Here is an 18,535-nt window from a genome sequence, read left to right as displayed (position 1 = left end):
AGTGGTTCCGAATGGGGACTTGGGAAGGGACACACTGTTGGCTCTTGCAAGCAGATGGGGTGCACGCCGGCTCCGGCGTGAATGAATGATCCTTCTTGAGCTGTCCTGTTGCGTTTGTGTACATACTGGGACGGCCTTTTATATGGTCATTGAAACCACTGTTCGCAGAGCACTTGATGGGCTAACGACAAGACTGCAAGATCTTACCCCTTGCACGCCCCCGACACTGCAGAGAATCCATCTCATGGGGGAGAAGCCCTGCAGCTGCTCATGAACTAACGTAAATGCGAACAATTCCAAGGTGAAGGGCAGAGGGTGTGGCTAGAGCATGGTACTGGATTCAGGGCTCACAGCTGTCCACCCTGGGGCTGCCAGGATCGGCTGTGCGTGCTGGGGCAGCCATCCTCCTCTTTCAGTTTCCCCTTTCATCCGTAAGGGGGCTGGAATCAGCTACCTACTGCTGCGTAACAAGCCAACCCCACACCTTGTGCCTTTAAGCCATGCTTACTGTTCAAGATCTGCAACGTGGCCAGGCTCCGTTCTGCTGGTCACTCATGCAGCTGGCAGCTCAGCTGGGCCTGTGTGATCTGAGGGGCCCCCCTCAAAGATGATACTTGGCTGGGGTTGCTGGCCAGGGTGCCACATTCTTCTCCACGTGGGCTCCCCCGCAGAGGAGCCAAAGTTTTCACGACCACAAATACTCTTCAAGAGGGCAAGTTCAATACACCAGGGCTCCGCACTCTCACCCCACGGGCCAAAGCCAGTCACAAGGCCAAGGTCAGAGCTGACATGGGAGGGGACCATACAAGGATTCCAAGAGCCATGATATGTGGGGGCCATGGTAACTGTCCACTGTCTGCCACAGAAATAGATGGGCCAGGACTCCCCTGAGGGCCTTCCCAGCTCTGATCTCAGGGAATCCTGGGACTCGAGATGCTAGAAAAGAAGTTCTCCAAGACCGGGGTGGGGGTGCTCGGGTCAGAAGGACCCGAGGCAGCTCAGAGGGGAGCCTGCTGGCCAAATTTGTGGCCATTTGAACATCAGAAATATGATTGTAAAGATCAAATAAATAATAACCCACGAGTCCATAGCGGTATTCAAAAAAGGAGTCATTGCAGAATGCTATTCGGCAACAGAGCCATAAAATACTCATTCATGCCTTAGAATGGATGAATCTCAAAACCATTATTTTTTACATTTTTTATTATACTTGATTACAGCATTCTGTCAACTTCTGCCGTACAGCAAAGTGACCCAGTCATACACACATACCCATTCTTTTTCTCATAGTATCTTCTGTCATGTTCTATCACCAGTGATTGGATATAGTTCCCTGTGCTCTACAGTAGGACCTCATTGCTTATCGCAAAACCATTACTCTGTGTAAGGAAGCCAAGCATGAAAGACCACGTCTTGCATGACTCTGTTTGTTTGTTTGTTTATTGTCTCTTTGCCTTTTCTAGGGCCGCTCCTGCAGCATATGGAGGTTCCCAGGCTAGGGGTCCAATCGGAGCTGTAGCCACCGGCCTATGCCAGAGTCACAGCAACGCGGGATCCGAGCCGCATCTGCAACCTACACCACAGCTCACGGCAACGCCGGATCCTTAACCCACTGAGCAAGGGCAGGGACCAAACCCGCAACCTCATGGTTCCTAGTCAGATTCGTTAACCACTGCGCCACGACGGGAACTCCTCAAATTTATTCTTTTAGATGGAACTTAAGTCCACCTCCAGTTGATCAGGAAAAGCTTCTTTTCTGAATCCCAGCAGATGTTAAGAGAGCTATTGATCTTTCTTTTTCTTTTCTTTTCTTTTTTTTTTTCCAGCAGACCCACAGCCTATGGAGTTCCAGGGCCAGGGATCAGATCCAAGCTGCTGTAGCAACTCGGAATCCCTGTGCCAGGCAGGGGATCAAACCTGTGTCCGAGTGCTCCAGAGATGCTGCTAATCCCGTAGCACCACAGTGGAAAGTCCAGAGAGCCACGATCATTTTTAAGGTGTGATTCTGGCACTGTGGTTATGCCGGAGAACCGCCTAACCTTTCCTTTTTTGGCCATGCCCCAGGTATGCAGAAATCCTCAGGCCAGGGATCAACCCTGGGCCATAGCTGTGACCTGAGCCACAGCAGTGACAACACCAGATCCTTAACTTGCTGCACTGTGAGGGAACTCCAAGAACAACCTTTTTTTTTTTCCCCGTCTTTTTGCCATTTCTTGGGCCGCTCCCTCGGCATATGGAGGTTCCCAGGCTAGGGGTCGAATTGGAGCTGTAGCCACCGGCCTGTGCCAGAGCCACAGCAATGCGGGATCCGAGCAGCGTCTGCAACATACACCACAGCTCATGGCAACGCCATGGGATCCTTAACCCACCGAGCGAGACCAGGGATCGAACCCTCAACCTCATGGTTCCTAGTCGGATTCGTTAACCACTGCACGACGATGGGAACTCCCGATCTTTTTTTTGAAGGCTGCACCCTGGGCATGTGAAGATTCCCAGGTGGGGAGTTGAATTGGCGCCCCAGCCACCGGCCTCCACCACAGCCGCAGCAACGCCAGATCTCAGCTCACGGCAATGCCAGATCCTTAACCCACTGAGCGAGGCCAGGGATCGAACTTGTATCCTCAAGGATACTAGTCGGATTTGTTTCCGCCGCACAATAGGAACTCCTCTAAAATATTTTAGAAAAGAACTGTAAACATGGCAAGATGTTAATTACTGACTTGAAGTGTTGGTTCTATGGGTATTCTTTATATGGTTTTAACTTTTGCTGTACAAAATTTAAAATTTTCAAAGTGAAGGTGTTTTTGTTTTTTTTGTTTGTTTGTTTTCTAGTTATCCTGCTTATCTAGTTTTGCTTTCCAAGATTTCAGTTATCCTCCGTCAACCACGGTCCAAAAGTATTAAATGGAAAATTCTGGAAATAAACAATTCATACATTTTATTTATCTTTGCTTTATAGGGCCCCACCTGCGGCATATGGAAGTTCCCAGGTTAGGGGTCAAATTAGAACTGCTGGCCTACAGCAACATGGGATCCGAGCCATGTCTGCAACCTATACCACTCATGGCAATGCCATGTCTGCAACCTATACCACAGCTCATGGCAATGCCATGGGACCCTTAACCCACTGAGCGAGACCAGGAATCAAGCCCACATCCTCATGGATACTAGTGGGGCTCGTTACCACTGAGCCACAACGGGAACTTCCCCAATTCATACATTTCAAATTGCACACCGGGAGTTCCCGTCACGGCTCAGTGGGTAACGAATCCATCTAGGAACCATGAGGTTGAGGGTTCAATCCCTGGCCTTGATCTGTGGGTTAAGGATCTGGCTTTTCCATGAGCTGTGGTGTAGGTCGCAGACAAGGCTCAGATGCCAAGTTGCTGTGGCTGTGGTGTAGGTTGGCGGCTACAGCTCCGATTAGACCTCAGCCTGGGAACCTCCGTATGCTGCAAGAGCAGCCCTAGAAAAGGCAAAAAGACAAGCAAGTAAGAATAAAAATATAGGAGTTCCCGTCGTGGCGCAGTGGTTAACGAATCCGACTAGGAACCATGAGGTTGTGGGTTCGGTCCCTGCCCTTGCTCAGTGGGTTAAGGATCCGGCGTTGCCGTGAGCTGTGGTGTAGGTTGCAGACGCGGCTCGGATCCCGAGTTGCTGTGGCTCTGGCGTAGGCTGGCAGCTACAGCTCCGATTCGACCCCTAGCCTGGGAACTTCCATATGCCATGGGAGCAGCCCAAGAAATGGCAAAAAGACCAAAAACAAACAAAAAGAATAAAAATATACAAAATAAAATGCACACCATTCGTTGTGAGTAGCATGATGAAATCTCATGCCATCTCGAGCCATCTTGCTGTGTCCACCCGGGAGGGATCATCTCTTTGTCAGGAGCTTCCATGTCCAACCTGCTACCTCCCTCAGCAGCCACCTGAGTTATCAGTGCTTGAGTGACTTTTATTTTACTAAATAATGGCTCCCAGGCATGCGAGGAGTGATGCTGGCAGTTCAGAGACGCCAAAGAGAAGCTGTTAAGTGCTGCCTTTCAGGGGAAAGGTGAAAATTCTCAACTTAATAAGGAAAGGGGGAAAAAAACACATCCTGAGGTTGCTAAGATCAGCAGTAAGGAGGGGAGTTCCCTTGTGTCACAGCAGATCAAGGATCTGGCGTTGGCACTGCAGCGGCTCAGGTCACTGTTGTGGCTTGAGTTCAATCCCTGGCCGGGGAACATGCACATGCCAGAGGTACAGCCAAAAACAAAACAAAACAGCCAAAACAAAATACAGTAGCAATGAATCCTTTATGCATGAAATTATGAAGGAAAAAGAAATGCGTGCTGGGAGGTCCCGTCGTGGCACAGTGGTTAACGAATCCAACTAGGAACCATGAGGTTGCGGGTTTGATCCCTGCCCTTGCTCAGTGGGTTAACGATCTGGCATTGCCGTGAGCTGTGGTGTAGGTTGCAGATGCGGCTCGGATCCCGCGTTGCTGTGACTCTGGCGTAGGCCGGTGGCTACAGCTCCGATTGGACCCCTAGCCTGGGAACCTCCATATGCTGCGGAAGCGGCCCAAAGAAATAGCAAAAAGACAACAACAACAAAATATATATATATATGCATGCTAAGAGTTCCCATCGTGGCTCAGTGGAACTGAATCTGACTAGTATCCATGAGGACGAAGGTTCAATCCCTGGCCTCGCTCAGTAGGTTAAGGACCTGGTGTTGCTGTGGGGTCACAGACGAGTAGGTCACAGATGTGGCTCGGACACCTCGTTGCTGTGGCTGTGGCGTAGGCTGGCGGCTAAAGCTCTGATTAGACCCCTAGCCTCCATATGCCGCAGGTGTGGCCCTAAAAAGACAAAAACAAACAAAACAAAAAAAACCCACCTCTATCTTAGAGATGCGAGATGACCTTACCTAGGTGCCACCCACCCACACTGGTGCCCTTAAGCCCTGCACTGGCACCCTCCCTGCCTTCACCTGAGCCCTCCCTGCAGGGGACAGGTAACCCCAAGTGAAGTCACAGCTCCCACAGGGCTACTTTGCCCTCCTGGAACTACCCCCAAACTGCCCCCCAAAGAGCAGGCCCCCAGGAAGCAATGGCCACATGTACACAGCAGTGTGGAAGGGAATCATCTGAGTCATTTATTGGATGCAGAGCTGAGGCGCACCCGCTCTAGGTACAAAAGTCAGAAGCCGTGACAAATCAAGTGCCAGAGGCAGTGCATGGACGCGTAAACAAAGACGAAATGAAAACACAGCTTCTGTGGGACTCGGGGGCAGATCAGAGCAGCCTGGGGCCCAGGCTCTCGGTTATTCTCAGCGGGGAAGCGCACATGATCAGCAGGTCAGGGTGGAGGAGGGCCCGGTCCTTCCCACGCAGGAGGCTGCTCCCTCTCAGGCAGCGCAGCGACCTCCTCTGGGGGGTGCGTTTGGAGCCAGAATCAGGGTTAATCCGTGGCGGTCCTGCTGTCGGGAGGCGGGAGGGACCTCGTGGCAGAGGGCGCAGGGCTCCGGGATGATGGGCCCTCTCCCATCCCCTCCCTGTGCCCCAGCCTGGAACCTTCGGCCTGGAAAGGGGGCAGGCCTCAAAAGAAAATGTTAAGGCAATAAATAAAACATCCCACCTCAGGAGAAACCACTGTAAGAGAAGTGAGTCTGCAGGACTGACAGAGACCCCGTGACGGGGGGGACAAATGCCGACCAGCCTTCCTCGCCAGGACCAGCCGTGAGGCGGGCTCCCCGTCCCTGCGTGGCCTGAGAGCGTTTGTGCGTCCAGTCGAAAGCACAGTGCCGGGCGGGTTTCATGTCCTAATGCTGGTCCAGCTGCCTGCAACCTCTGACTCCCTCCGACGTGGCCCCTGGGGCCTGAGCTGACCCCCTGGTCAGAGCCTCCAGCTCAGGACCCCGCACCAGCCAGGGAGCTCTGGGCTCTGGGGGCCAGGAGGGCCAGCCCCACCTCCTCCGTCTTTGGTGGCGGCAGAGGTGGGGAGAGAAATGACCATCTTTGGCGGGGCTGGGGAATGTCAGGGCACAGCGTCCGGGTTTAGTGCTTGGCTTCATCAAGGGCCCAGTCCGCCCAGATGAGAGCGCACGGAAAGCAGGCTCGCCTCTGCACGGTCCAGGCCTGCTGCCCCACCAAGCTGCTCCCCAGCCACACTCTGTGGCTCCCACGGGCCAGCTCTGGAGCTGCAAACTCTCTAGGGTGGCAGCGGGCTGTCAGGACGGGTCAGCCGGATGCCCAGATTCTGAGGCTGTCCAGCGCAGCCTGCCCTACCACGGGGCCCGGCCACCCCATCTTTCCTGCCACCTCCCAGCCCAGCTCGGCAGCAGCCCTGGGGTGGCGGGAGGCTTGGGGACCACACCGAGGACATTCCATCTCTGCCTGTCCCCCCCCCCCCCGGTTCTCCTCACAACACCTTTGTCTCCCTCAGGCTCCACTGGCCACGGGGCCAGCCTCGCTTTCCCCCAGGAACAGCCGGGAGAGGCAGATGGACCCTCTGGGGCTCATCCTTCTGCAGGAGGTTGGCCCTCCAGGCCCTGGGGACCCCCCAGATGGTGGGGGTGGGGGTGGGGGCAAGGTCAGGGGCCGGCGCCCTTGGCCACCACGGCCTGGGCTCTGCCACAGCTCATGGCCAGACCTCCAGTGCCAACGCAAAGGGCCTTCTCTCTGCCGTGACCCATGTGAACCAGGCCCAGCCCAGCACCACCATCACTGCAGCTCCTCCAGGGGCCCGTTCTCTTGGGGCAGTACGCCGTTCAGGCTGGGGCTGCTGGCCACTGGCACCCCCAGGTAGCCGAGCAGGATCTCGCTGCGGCGCCGGGACAGCTGCAGGATGTCGTCCGCCAGCGCTGGCACCGATGTGTAGCGCACGTTGTCCAGGTCGAACATGTCCCTCAGGTACTGAACGATCTGGTGCTGGGGCACAGGGCTGGGGTCGGGCCAGGGCCAAGGGCCCTGCTCCCGGCCCCCCAGAGCTTCTGCTGTGGCCACTGGAGCCCCGACCCAGTCCTTCCTGTCCCCACTCCTGCCCTCCCGGTGCTTCCTCTGGACCCAGTGGGTCAGGCTCCCAGTGGAAGGCACCCCGCCCAGCCCCTCGCTCCACTCCTGGCACCTCCCGGGGTCCTGTCCCCTGGGCAGAGGCAGGGCCCAGACAGGTGACAGCAGACACCGCACTCCCTGTTTACCTTAAAGAAAGCACAGACTTCAGAGAGCTGAGGCTTGGGTCCGAGGAAGCCAAAGGCTAGGACAGGGCTAACGTGCTCCGATACGGAGTAGAAATGGGAGATGAAGCCATCAGGCACCTGTTGGGGGGTGGCAAGGCTGAGGGCTAGGACAGGGAGGCTGGCTCATTCACGTCCTTGCTGGGTGACGCCGCTGCCGGCGGGCAAGTGACTGGGGCTTTTGCTTTTCGGGGCCACACCCATGACACGCAGAAGTTCCTGGGCTAGGGGCTGCAGCTGTAGTTGCCGGCCTACACCACAGCCACACAACACCAGACCCGAGGCGCATCTTCGACCTACACCACAGCTCATGGCAACACCGGATCCTTAACCCACTGAGCGAGGCCAGGGATGGAACCCACATCCTCATGGATACTCGTCAAGTTCATCGCCACTGAGCCACGACGGGAACTCCGTGGCTGGGCCTTCTAGTGCTCCGGTTTCCACCTCTGCAGTGGAGGGGCAACCTCAGGGCAGTGGGCAGGGCTGCAGGAGGAGGGGCCCGGGTGAGATCAGCACTAGAGGTGCCCGAGTGTGAGGCGGCAGCAGCTGGTATCAGCGGGGTAGCCAGCCTGGCTGGCAGAGGAACGCTGGATCGGGGCCCAGAGGGCGCAGCCAGCTGTCCGCCGGCCGTGCAGATGCTGCAGCCCCATGGACGGAGGGAGGCTCTGGCTGCTCCCAGGGGCACGTGCCCTCCCTCCCTCTGAGGATGCCCTCCTTTCCCCTCTTGCACGTTTCCCGAAGGCCTGCTCTGTGCTGGGCCCTGGGCAGGAAGTTGAAACTGACCTACGTGTGCCTCTGAGGCCCTCCGGGTCCAGGGAAAGGTAAGGTGCCCTGACAGAGGCCAAAAGGTGCTAGGGACTCAGGCAGACCTCCCTGCCCCACCCCGTGCCCGTGCCCACCACATCCTGTTCCGCCCAGAGACCAGGGTCCAGCACCCACGGAATGGAGGGTCAGCTGAGCTGGGCGCCACAGCCAGGGCCCCGCACGGCGCTCCCCAGGGGCCCTGCTAGCTCACTCACCATCAGCAGCCTCCTCTTGGCTTTCAGGACCGACCAGCAAGCAGTGGCCAGCGCCTAGATCAAAGATGGGGATCAGACTAACAAGCCAGGCCTGCAGCCACCACCCACCCCCGGCCTGCCCCACCCCGAGGAAGACGGGACAGCGGCCTGGGCTCTGCTGCTCCCCTGCCCTCGATTAGGAGCCAGACACACCTAAACCTGAATCCTGGCTCTAACCCTTACTGTACGGGTCCCTGGAACAGCCACTGAGCGCTGGGCCTCGGATTCCTCCTCTGTAAAGTGGCCCACGACCCAGTCCCACTCAGTCACTGTGGGACCCATGGTTGCCACTTAACAGCTTCCTGTGAAAGCCCCCCCCCCACACACACACAGCCACACAGCACAGGGGCCCTGGGCTCAATGGACTGCTCCCCCTCCCCCATATTTTAACTTGATCTAGTGCGTTCAGATGGCATGGAGTTCATGGCAGCACAGCTCCAGTAGAGCTGCCCAAGTGAGACCACTGTGCAATGCTCACCACACACGCTCTGTGCCAGCGAGAGAGAGCAAGGGGCTCTCCTGGGACGCTCCTCCAGGGCAGGTGCCAGCTCTGCCCAGGCCCCACAGCCCCAGTTAAAGCAGCGGGCAGCATGCCTGGTAGGGTGACTGCACCCTGACGGCTGGGGAGCCAGCCTGGATGCTCAAAGCCAGGGACAGAGGGATGGCGGGGGGGTCCAGGCGCAAGCGTGGGGTCACCCGAGCGTGGGCATGCCTGGGAGTAGGGTCAGCCACCCACCGTCTCCTTGAAGCTGTCTGACAGCCAGCGGTTCCTCAGGACCGCGAGCACCGAGGATGGGGGGTTCTCCAGGTCTTCAAAGGCGTCCATGAGGATGAAGTCCAGCACGATGTCAAAGAAGCTCATGCAAACCACCTGTGGGGGGATGGACGGTGCTCCAAGGCCGCTGTTCAGCCGGGAAGACTGAGGCCGGAGCGGGCAGGGTGTGTGTGTGGGGGGGCAACTGGGTGGGAACCCCTGGCCGAGCAGACACACCGCCGCTCTGCAGTGGCGTGTAGCTGCCCACGCCCCCGCCTCTGCCCCCAGCCTGGGCCTGAGACAGAGCAGGAAGCGGGGCTTACAGCCTGATGGAGCCACCTCGGGCCTCGGAATCCAGGCAGAGCTCCCCATAGGCCGCTTCTCCCTGCTCTGGGATCTCACATACGGGGGGATCCCCAGGCCACGGAGGCTCAGCACAAACCACTCACCCCTCGGCCCTCCAGCTCCAGCCGCGTGGTGGCCCAGGTCTCCGGCCGCAGGGCGTAGCTCAGCATCTCCTCGTAGCTCTCCAGGAAGCCTTTGGGGCTCTGTGGGGAGAAGCCGAGCCTGTTTTGGCTGTGGGGGAGGCCCTGAGACCCAGCTGGACTAGATCCACAGAGGCAGGCGGGGCAAGGCCGAGCCCTGAGCAGGTGCCGTGGAGGGAATGAGGCAGGAGGTGTCCTGGGCCCGCTTCGATGCGCCTTTGCAGAGCCTGGCGCATGTCTGGGAGAGTGGCGACACCAGGGCACCCAGCAGCATCTCACACCAGCTCACACCTGGGCTCCAACGCACCACAGCAGGAGCTGACTTTGGAAGGACGTGCGAGGACGTGAGGCAGAGCCAGCTGCCAGAGACCCAAATCTCCTTGACCCTGGGCCGCTCTGGTGAAAGGGGAGACTCTAGGGTCGCACACGCGGGGCTATGCTGGGGGAGTGGATGAGCTGGCTTGTGTAACGCAATCAGGCAATCGATGGTGTTCAGGAGTGCGGCCAACAGCTGCGAAGATGGTCAGAGCACAGGCGGAATTCTCCACTCTCGGGGACAGGAGGCCTGGCTGGGGCTTCCAACACAATGTGCAGACACAGAGGTATAATTTGCAGACAAGGGAAGCAGCTACGTGCCAGGACTGATCTAATATGGATCAGTTCAATTCAGAGAGTCTTATGAGGATGGCCCAGTACTGTGCCCACTTTACAGATCTGAATCTTGAGGCTTCAGATCAGTGATGTGTCCAAGAGCTGGCACAGGGCGGGGTGAGGGGTGGGGAAAGCCGGCAACAGAGCAGCTTGGGTAGGTTGATGCCATTTCTAATAACCACAGGCAGGGGGCGCACCTGATGGATGCTCACCAAAATGGGAACAGGGTGGGGTGGGGGGATGATTTTTCCTTCTTTCTTTTTGCTTTTTTTTGGCATCATCTTAGTTTTTTCCTACAATGAGCATAAATCCCCCCCCCCCCATTTTTTTTTTTGACCATACCCATGCCATACAGAAGTTCCCAGGCCAGGGATCGAACCCACGCCATAGGAGCAACCCAAGCGGCTGCAGTGACAACACCGGATCCTTCAGCTGATGCACCAAAAGGGAACTGTGAGCATGAATCGTCTTTTTTTGGTCTTTTGAGGGCCGTACTCTCGGCCCATGGAGGTCCCCAGGCTAGGGGGTCAAATTGGAGCTGTAGCTGCTGACCTACACCACAGCTCACGGCAACGCTGGATCCTGAACCCACCGAGCAAGGCCAGGGATGGAACCTGCATCCTCAAGGATACTAGTTGGGTTCATTAGCCGCTGAGCCACAACAGGCACCCCTGAATCATTTTTATAATCTTTTTTTAAAAACCCCTATTTTCTAAAGCATAACAGAAAAAAGAACATGAAAGAGTGTATGCCTATAACTGAATCACTTTGCTGTACAGCAGAAATCAACACAACATTGTAAATCAACTGCATTTCCATTAAAAAAAATAATAAAAGTTTTAAAACTTAAGAGAATTTGCTGAGTTCTCTCACAGCACAGCAGGTTAAGAATCCAGCATTGTCACTGCAGCAGCTTGGGTTTGATCCCTGGTCTGGGAACTTCCATATCCCATGGGAGCAGCCAAAAATAGATAGATGGATAGATGGATAAAAGAATTTGAAGAAAGAATTCAAGAAAGAGTTTGTAGAAAGAATTTGCTCAGATGACCCCAGGCCAGGCCTTAACCTCCCTAAGCTTCAGTTTCCTCGTCTGTAAATGATGACAATGAAGATGAAGGCTGGCCCTTGCTAACTCTCTGGATGGCCAATAAGCACGTGGGATGCCAGCTCTTGAGGTCCCCAGGACACGTCCAATTACACACAAGGTGACTGAGGCCTGGAGAGGTTTCACATCTGGCACAGGGCACAATGTGGAGGCAGCCTGATGCTGCAACTCCAGCGCCTGGGTGTGGGCACTGAGCCAGTCTTCTCAGACCAGAGCTGCCAGGTACTCCTCAGTCCAGGGCTGGGCATGGGCTCTGGTGCCCAGGTGCGGCTGAATGGCCAGCAAGCCTCTTCTTCATCTTTTTTTTTTTTTGTCTTTTTGTCTTTCTAGAGCTGCACCCACGGCGTATGGAGGTTCCCAGGCTAGGGGTTCAATCAGAGCTATGGCTGCTGGCCTACACCACAGCCACAGCAACTGGGATCCAAGCCGTATCTGTGACCTACACCACAGCTCACGGCAACGCCGGATCGTTGACCCACTGAGCGAGGCCGGGGATCAAACTGGCGTCCTCATGGATGCTAGTCGGGTTCGTTAACCACTGAACCACGATGAGAACTCTTCTTCATTTCTTAATAAAAACAAAGCCAAGTCCTGCACTGGGACAGAGGCTGGAGAGAGGAAGCTGTGCCTTGGGGCCCCTCCGGGAGCAGCCACCTGCCCAGAACTCCCTTCACTTGTTGGTCCTTTCACCGCCCTGGGGAGGCCAGAGAGAACAGGCAGAGGGCATGGCTGGGGTCAGGCTGACCGGGTTCAAATCCCAGCTCTACCCTGCCCTTGCTCAGCGACCGGGGCCCTGCTACCACCCCAGGCTGGTTCCTTATCGGCCAAGCAGATGGAACCATCAGGATGACATGAGCTATTGGAGCTAAAGATACGTGAGTAAAGCACCAGGGCTGCTGCTCCGGAAACAGCAGCTGCCAGGAGGATAATCAGGCCCTGGATCCGAGGACGGTGGGTTCCAGGACCCCCTGTGGATGCCCAACTCCAGATGCTCAAGTCCCCCACATGACAGGGAGCAGTATCTGCTTACAACCTAGGCAAGCCCTCGCCCGTCCCTTAAATCATCTCTAGATCACTTATAACACCTACTACAAGGTAAATCGTCTGCCAGGGTGTGGCAAATTCAACTTTTGCTTTTTGGAATGTTCTGGAATTAAAAAATATATATATTTTCAATCCGAGGTTGGGTGGACCCACAGATGCAGAACCTGAGGACGTGGAACCCTAGATACGGAGAGCCCACTGTACTTGTCTACCGAGCAGCTGCCCTGCGCCAGGCCCAGGGCTGGGCACACACCCATGCCCAGCAGAGCTGTGGTCCTGGCCCTCGTGCATAATGAGGAAGTGGGGAGATGAGGCTGTGCAGACGGGGTGAGCCCGGGGTTCTCGGGCCCAGCGGACAAGTCAGGGGAAGCCCTCCTGGGGGCAGAGACTCAGAAGGCGGGTGACCGGGGAAAGGGGGGAGGGGGCTTCCAGATGATGTGTTCATCTCCCCTCCCCTGGGTGCTCCGTACACACGGGTTCATTCTTTTGTTTGTTTGTTTGTTTGTTTTTGCCGCAACTGAGGCATGCAGGAGTTCCCAAGCCAGGGATGGAACCCAAGCCACAGCAGTGACAACGCCGGATCCTTAACCTGCTGCACCACAAGGGAACTCCAGCAGCTGATCTTTTCATTCATTAAATCCTCGTGTTTTTTGGGGGTTTGTTTTTGTTTTTTTTTTTTTTTTTGCTTTTTAGGGCCGCACCCTCAGCCTATGGCAGTTCTCAGGCCAGGGGTCGAATTGGAGATGTAGCCGCCGGCGTACGCCACAGCCACAGCCACAGCCACAGCAACCCAGGATCCGAGCCACGTCTGCAAACTACACCACCGCTCACAGCGTCGCCAGAGCCCTGACCCACTGAGAGAGGCCAGGGCTCAAACCCCCTCCTCAATCTGATACTAGTCAGATTCATTTCCACTGCACCACAACGGGCGCGCCCTCCTATAGATGTTTTTATACTCTTGTATGTGTATTTTCCAATAAAGGAGTTAACAATAAACCACAGAAAGAACTGGGGAACCGTGTTCCCAGGGTGAAGAGACCAGCACGTGCAGAGGCCCCGAGCCAGCCAGGCCGCAGAGTGGGTGGTCTCTACACCAAGGGCCGTGGGGGCGCAGGAGGGTTCTGAGCAGTTGTGCCATGTCAGAGATGTGTTTCAGAACCACGCATCCCTAAACGATCCCAGCAGGGGAGGCGACAGGATCAGAGGGGAGAGGCGTGTACATGAGCTCTGCTCAAACCCATCAAGGAAAGAAGCACAACTGGCCGATACATGGGAACATTCGCGAAACGTCGCTGAGCGTCAAAGAAACAGAGCAGTGGGTAAGACGAAGGCTACAAAGATTTACAGGCAGACCTCGGAGACACTGTGGGTCCCACTCCAGACCACTGCGCGGGAGCGAATGTGAAAGGAAAGCGAGTCACTCACGTGTTTTGGTTTCCCACTGCATATGCACCTTATGTTTACACTTGACTGTAGCCTATGAGGTGTGCAATAGTAAGCATCTCTACAAAGGCAATACTTTAATACATGGCTGAAAACGGTTTGGCGTTCCTGCTGTGGTGCAGGGGGGGTGAATGATCTGGCGTTCTCTCTGTGACGTTGCCGGTTCAATCAATCCCAAGCCCAGCACAGGGGGTTCAGGATCTGGCATCGCTACAGCTGTGGCACCGGTTGAAGATGTGGCTCCAATTCGATCCCTGGCCCAGGGACTTCCCTATGCCGTGGGTGTGGCCAAGAACAGGGTGGGGGCGGGGGACCGGGGAAGTTTTATTGCTAAAAGAATGCTAGCCATCAATTGAGCCACGGTGAGTCATAATCTTTTTGCTGGTGGACGGACTGGCCTCAGTGTTGGTGGCTGCTGACTGATAAGCGTGGTGACTGCGGCCATTTCTTAAAATAAGACGCCAATGAAGTTTGCTGCATTGACCGACTCTTCCTTTCACGGATGACTTCTCCGTAGCCCGCAAGGCTGGTTAATGGCATTTTACCCATCGTAGAGCTTCTTACAAAGCTGGAGTTAATCGGGAGTGCTCGTTGGGGCTCAGTGGTAATGAAACCAACTAGCATCCACGAGGACACAGGTTCGATCTCTGGCCTTGCTCAGTGGGTTAAGGATTCAGCATTGCTGTGGCTGTGGTGTAGGCCGGTGGCTGCAGCTCTGATTCGACCCCTAGCCTGGGAACCTCCATATGCCATGGGTGTGGCCTTTAACAAAAACAAAGGAAAGAAAGAAAAAAATAATAATAAAAGAACACTAAGACTGGGAAGTCAAAATGACCACTCAATCCATGAGCTGTAGTTGTGTTAGCAGCATGAAGAAAACATGAACCTCCATCGGAGCTCCTGGGTGACCGAGTGAGCAATAACCATTTGAAATGAATCTTTTTTTTCTGAGTAGTAGGTCTCAAGACAGTGGGTTTAAAATATTCAGTAAACCACGCTGTAAACAGATGTGCTGTCATCCAGGCTTTGCTGTTCCATTCATAGACCACGGGAGAATACAGCTAGATTCACTTTTTAATCGAGGTATAGTTGATTTACAATGTTCTGTTAGCATAATTCTTTTTTTTTTTTTTGTCTTTTTGCTATTTCCCTGGGCCACTCCCGCGGCATATGGAAGTTCCCAGGCTAGGGGTCAAATCGGAGCTGTAGCCACCGGCCTACGCCAGAGCCACAGCAACGCGGGATCCGAGCCGCGTCTGCAACCTACACCACAGCTCACGGCAACGCCGGATCGTTGACCCACTGAGCAAGGGCAGGGACCGAACCCGCAACCTCATGGTTCCTAGTCGGATTCATTAACCACTGCGCCACGACGGGAACTCCAGCAGAATTCTTTTTGTTTGTTTTGTTTTTTGTCTTTTCAGGGCCGCACCCGAGGCACATGGAGGTTCCCAGGCTAGGTGTCCAATCAGAGCTATAGCCGAGGGCCTACGCCACAGCCACGCCAGATCCGAGCCGCGTCTGCGACCTACACCACAGCTCACGGGAACGCCAGATCCTTAACCCACTGAGCGAGGCCAGGGACCGAACCCGCAACCTCATGGTTCCTAGTCGGATTCGTTAACCACTGCGCCACGACAGGAACTCCTGTTAGCATCATTCTTAAGGGTCTTAGGATTTTCAGAATGGCCAATGAGCACTGGCTTCAAGTCACCAGCTGCATTAGTCAGTGTGCCCTTTAAAGCGTTGGAGCCAGGCATTGACTTCTCTCTGGCTGTGAAAGTCCTATATGGCATCTGCTTCCAGTATAAGGCTCTTCTGTCTATGCTGGGCATCTGTTGTTTAGTGTAATACTTTGCTGTGGCTTCTACAACAGCAAGTGTGGCTCCACCGTGTACTTTTATGTCATGCGATGGCTTCTTTCCTGAAACCTCAGAAGCCAACCTCTGTCAGCTTCAACCTTTTCTTTTTTTTTTTTTTGGTCTTATTGCTATTTTTAAGGCCACTTCTGCAGCATATGGAGGTCCCCAGGCTAGGGGTAGAATCGGAGCTGTAGCCACTGGTCTACACCACAGCCAGAGCAACGCCGGATCCTTAACCCACTGAGCAAGGCCAGGGATGGAACCCGAAACTTCACGGTTCCTTAGTCAGATCTGCTAACCACAGAGCCACGACGGGAACTCCAGCTTCAACCTTTTCTTCAGCAGCTTCTTCGCATCTCAGTTTTCTCAGGATTGAAGACCATTAACGCCTTGCTGGGGATTAGGTTCTAGCTTAAGGGGAAAATCGTGACTGGTCTGATCTTCTAACCAGACCACTACAACATTCTCATGTCAAAAATGTTTTATTGTCTTAGCATTCGTGGGTTCACTGTTGTGCATTCACATAATCTCCTACAGGAACGGTTTTTTCTGGCTGCAGCATGTAGCGGTTTCATGTGGGATTTCAGCTCCCAGACCAGGGATTGAACCGGGGCCGCAGCAGTGAAAGCACCAAATCATAACCACTAGACCACCAGGGAAGGCCCTTCCTTTGAGAACCTTTCCTTTGCATTTATCACTTGGCTAACAGGTACAAGAGGCCGCGCTCCAGCCTGTCTCAGCTTTCACCACACCGTCCTCCCTCTGCTTAATCCTTTCTAGTTTCTGATTTCAAGTTAGAAACACACAACTCTTCCTTTTACTTGAACCCTCAGCAGCCACTGCGGGGTTATTAACTGGCCTAATTTCCGTATCATGGTGTCTCCGGGAACAGGGAGGCCCAAGGAGAGGAAGAGAGATGGGGGAACGGCCGGTTGGTAGAACAGTCGGAATCTACACATTTGTTGATAAGTTTGCCATCTTAGATGGGTGCAGTTTGTGGTGCCCTAAAACAGCTACAGCAGTTACATCAAAGATCACCGACCACCACAATAAATATGGTAATGATGAAAAAGTCTGAAATAGTTTGAGAATGACCAAAATAGGATGGACACGAAGGGAGCAAATACTGGCGGAAAAACGGTGCCAACAGACTTGCTTGACACGGGGCGGCCCCACACCTTCCAAGTGTAAGAAACTGTGAGGCACAATAAAGCAAAGCCCAGTAAAACGAGCTATATGCCTGCACCAATACCCAGGATTGGCCATCGGCAGGGACTTCGGCTATTAAGGCTTTTCAGAGGGCAAAGTGGCAAGATCTGCCAGCCTTCTAAACGTGTGCCCAAGACACAACATCGCCACCTCCGCACTTTGCCCCACAGAAACTCTCATAGGCACCTCGAGAGACCTGACTATCAACAGACTGATTGTAAGAGTGGCATCTGGGAGTTCCCCCTGTGGCAAGAGGGTTCAGGAACCGACTGCAGCGGCTTGGGCCACTGCAGAGGCACAGGTTCAAACCTTGACCCTGGGCAGCAAGCTAAAGGATCGGGTGTTGCCGCAGCTGCAGCTCAGATTCAACCCCTGGCCTGGGAGCTTCTGTGTGGACGAGATATACTTTTATAGGACAAAACAAAGCGGCAGAACAGCCCACGGAAGGCAAATGAAGCTTTGGAAATTAAATGACAATGTCAAAGATGGAACCGAACAGAAGGAACATATGTCAGACTGTGGGCAGTGCTTCCCTCTGGTGGGCGGGGTTGAGGGAGACTGCACAGTTTGCGGCTCATAATTGGTGAATTTTACAAGACTGGATGCAGTGGTATGCTGTAATCAGAAACAAAAAGCAATACAGATCCATATTTTTCAAAATTAGCACAGGGAAAAAACTCCAGCTCTTTCCCTGTTTTCCTGTGGTCTGCAGGTTGAAGTCAGCCTGTCACTTGATTTTATTTATTTATTTGTTTTTGTTCATTTTAGGGCCGCACCCACAGCAGGTGGAAGTACCCAAACCTGAGCTGCAGCTGCCAGCCTACGCCACAGCCACAGCCACAGCCACGCTGGATCCCGAGCTGCATCTGCAACCTACGCTGTAGCTCACGGCAACACCAGATCCTTAACCCACTGAGCCAGGCCAGGGATTATACCTGAATCCTCACAGAGACAATACTGGGTCCTTAACCCACTGAGCCACAACGGGAACTCCAGTGTTGCTTGATTTTAGATTGTTTTTTTTTTTTTTCAAACGTAACTGAAAAAAAGTCAGAAAGAGAACAATAAAAAAGTGGGGGGAAGAAAACCTGGAAAGAGAGCCCCACCCGCTGCTACCTTTTCAGCCTTCGTCATCAGGCCCGTGACCATCTGCCGGCCGACCTCCCCGAAGAAAAGCTGGTGGGTCTTGTCTTCCAGAAGGCCCTGGGGGCAGGGAAGGGAGGGGGTGAGCTGCCGGGCTGGTGGTCCCCCAAGGCCACCCATCCCGCCTGCCTGCCCCCCTCCTCGGCTCCATCCTCCCAGGCGCCCCCGACCACACCCACCTCGAAGGCCTGCCGCACGCAGTGCAGCTTAGCCAGAAAGTCCTGGTCGCTGTAGCAGCCCAGCAGTTCTGTCCTGAGGGGAAGCACAGCACGTCACACCACCGAGGCCCCACCCAGTGACACCCCCGTGGGGTCAGAGCCCTGGGTGGCCCTGCCTCCAGCTGGCAGTCTGTCCTCAAGCAGGTGCCTGCCCCCTTCCAGGCCTGGTCTCCCCCCAGCTCTCTGAGGACAGGTTGGCTCAATGGCATTGGTGTGGTCGCTAGGGGCTCGGGTTGACCTTGGCCTCCTCTAGGCCCCAACCAACAAAGAAACCCCCCAGCAAAGGGCCAAAAGGGCCAAACTGCTGCCAATGCCAGGCAGGGCCTTCTAGGGCAGCTA

The 18,535-nt window shown here is 54.9% G+C and overlaps 1 protein-coding gene across 2 annotated transcripts in view; it reads right to left on the bottom strand.

The window, feature by feature from the left end:
- Nucleotides 1-5,119: 5,119 nt before the first annotated feature.
- The window catches only part of MIGA2 (mitoguardin 2), a 29,855-nt gene continuing 16,439 nt past the window's right edge, over nucleotides 5,120-18,535 (bottom strand). For both annotated transcript variants that reach the window (XM_047768633.1, XM_047768634.1), the window contains exons 10-16: nucleotides 18,158-18,230; nucleotides 17,952-18,038; nucleotides 9,486-9,584; nucleotides 9,019-9,153; nucleotides 8,244-8,297; nucleotides 7,186-7,302; nucleotides 5,120-6,916 (exon numbers count right to left, since the gene is read on the bottom strand). In XM_047768633.1, the coding sequence (XP_047624589.1) occupies nucleotides 6,710-6,916; nucleotides 7,186-7,302; nucleotides 8,244-8,297; nucleotides 9,019-9,153; nucleotides 9,486-9,584; nucleotides 17,952-18,038; nucleotides 18,158-18,230 (772 nt within the window). In that variant the 3' untranslated portion in view covers nucleotides 5,120-6,709. The remainder of the gene's footprint in view (nucleotides 6,917-7,185; nucleotides 7,303-8,243; nucleotides 8,298-9,018; nucleotides 9,154-9,485; nucleotides 9,585-17,951; nucleotides 18,039-18,157; nucleotides 18,231-18,535) is intronic.

Source organism: Phacochoerus africanus, chromosome 2, assembly GCF_016906955.1.
Source record: "Phacochoerus africanus isolate WHEZ1 chromosome 2, ROS_Pafr_v1, whole genome shotgun sequence".
In the NCBI taxonomy this organism is placed as follows: domain Eukaryota; kingdom Metazoa; phylum Chordata; class Mammalia; order Artiodactyla; family Suidae; genus Phacochoerus; species Phacochoerus africanus.
The sequence above is the reverse complement of the archived record's forward strand: the minus strand, read 5'-3'. Positions and strand labels throughout refer to the sequence as shown.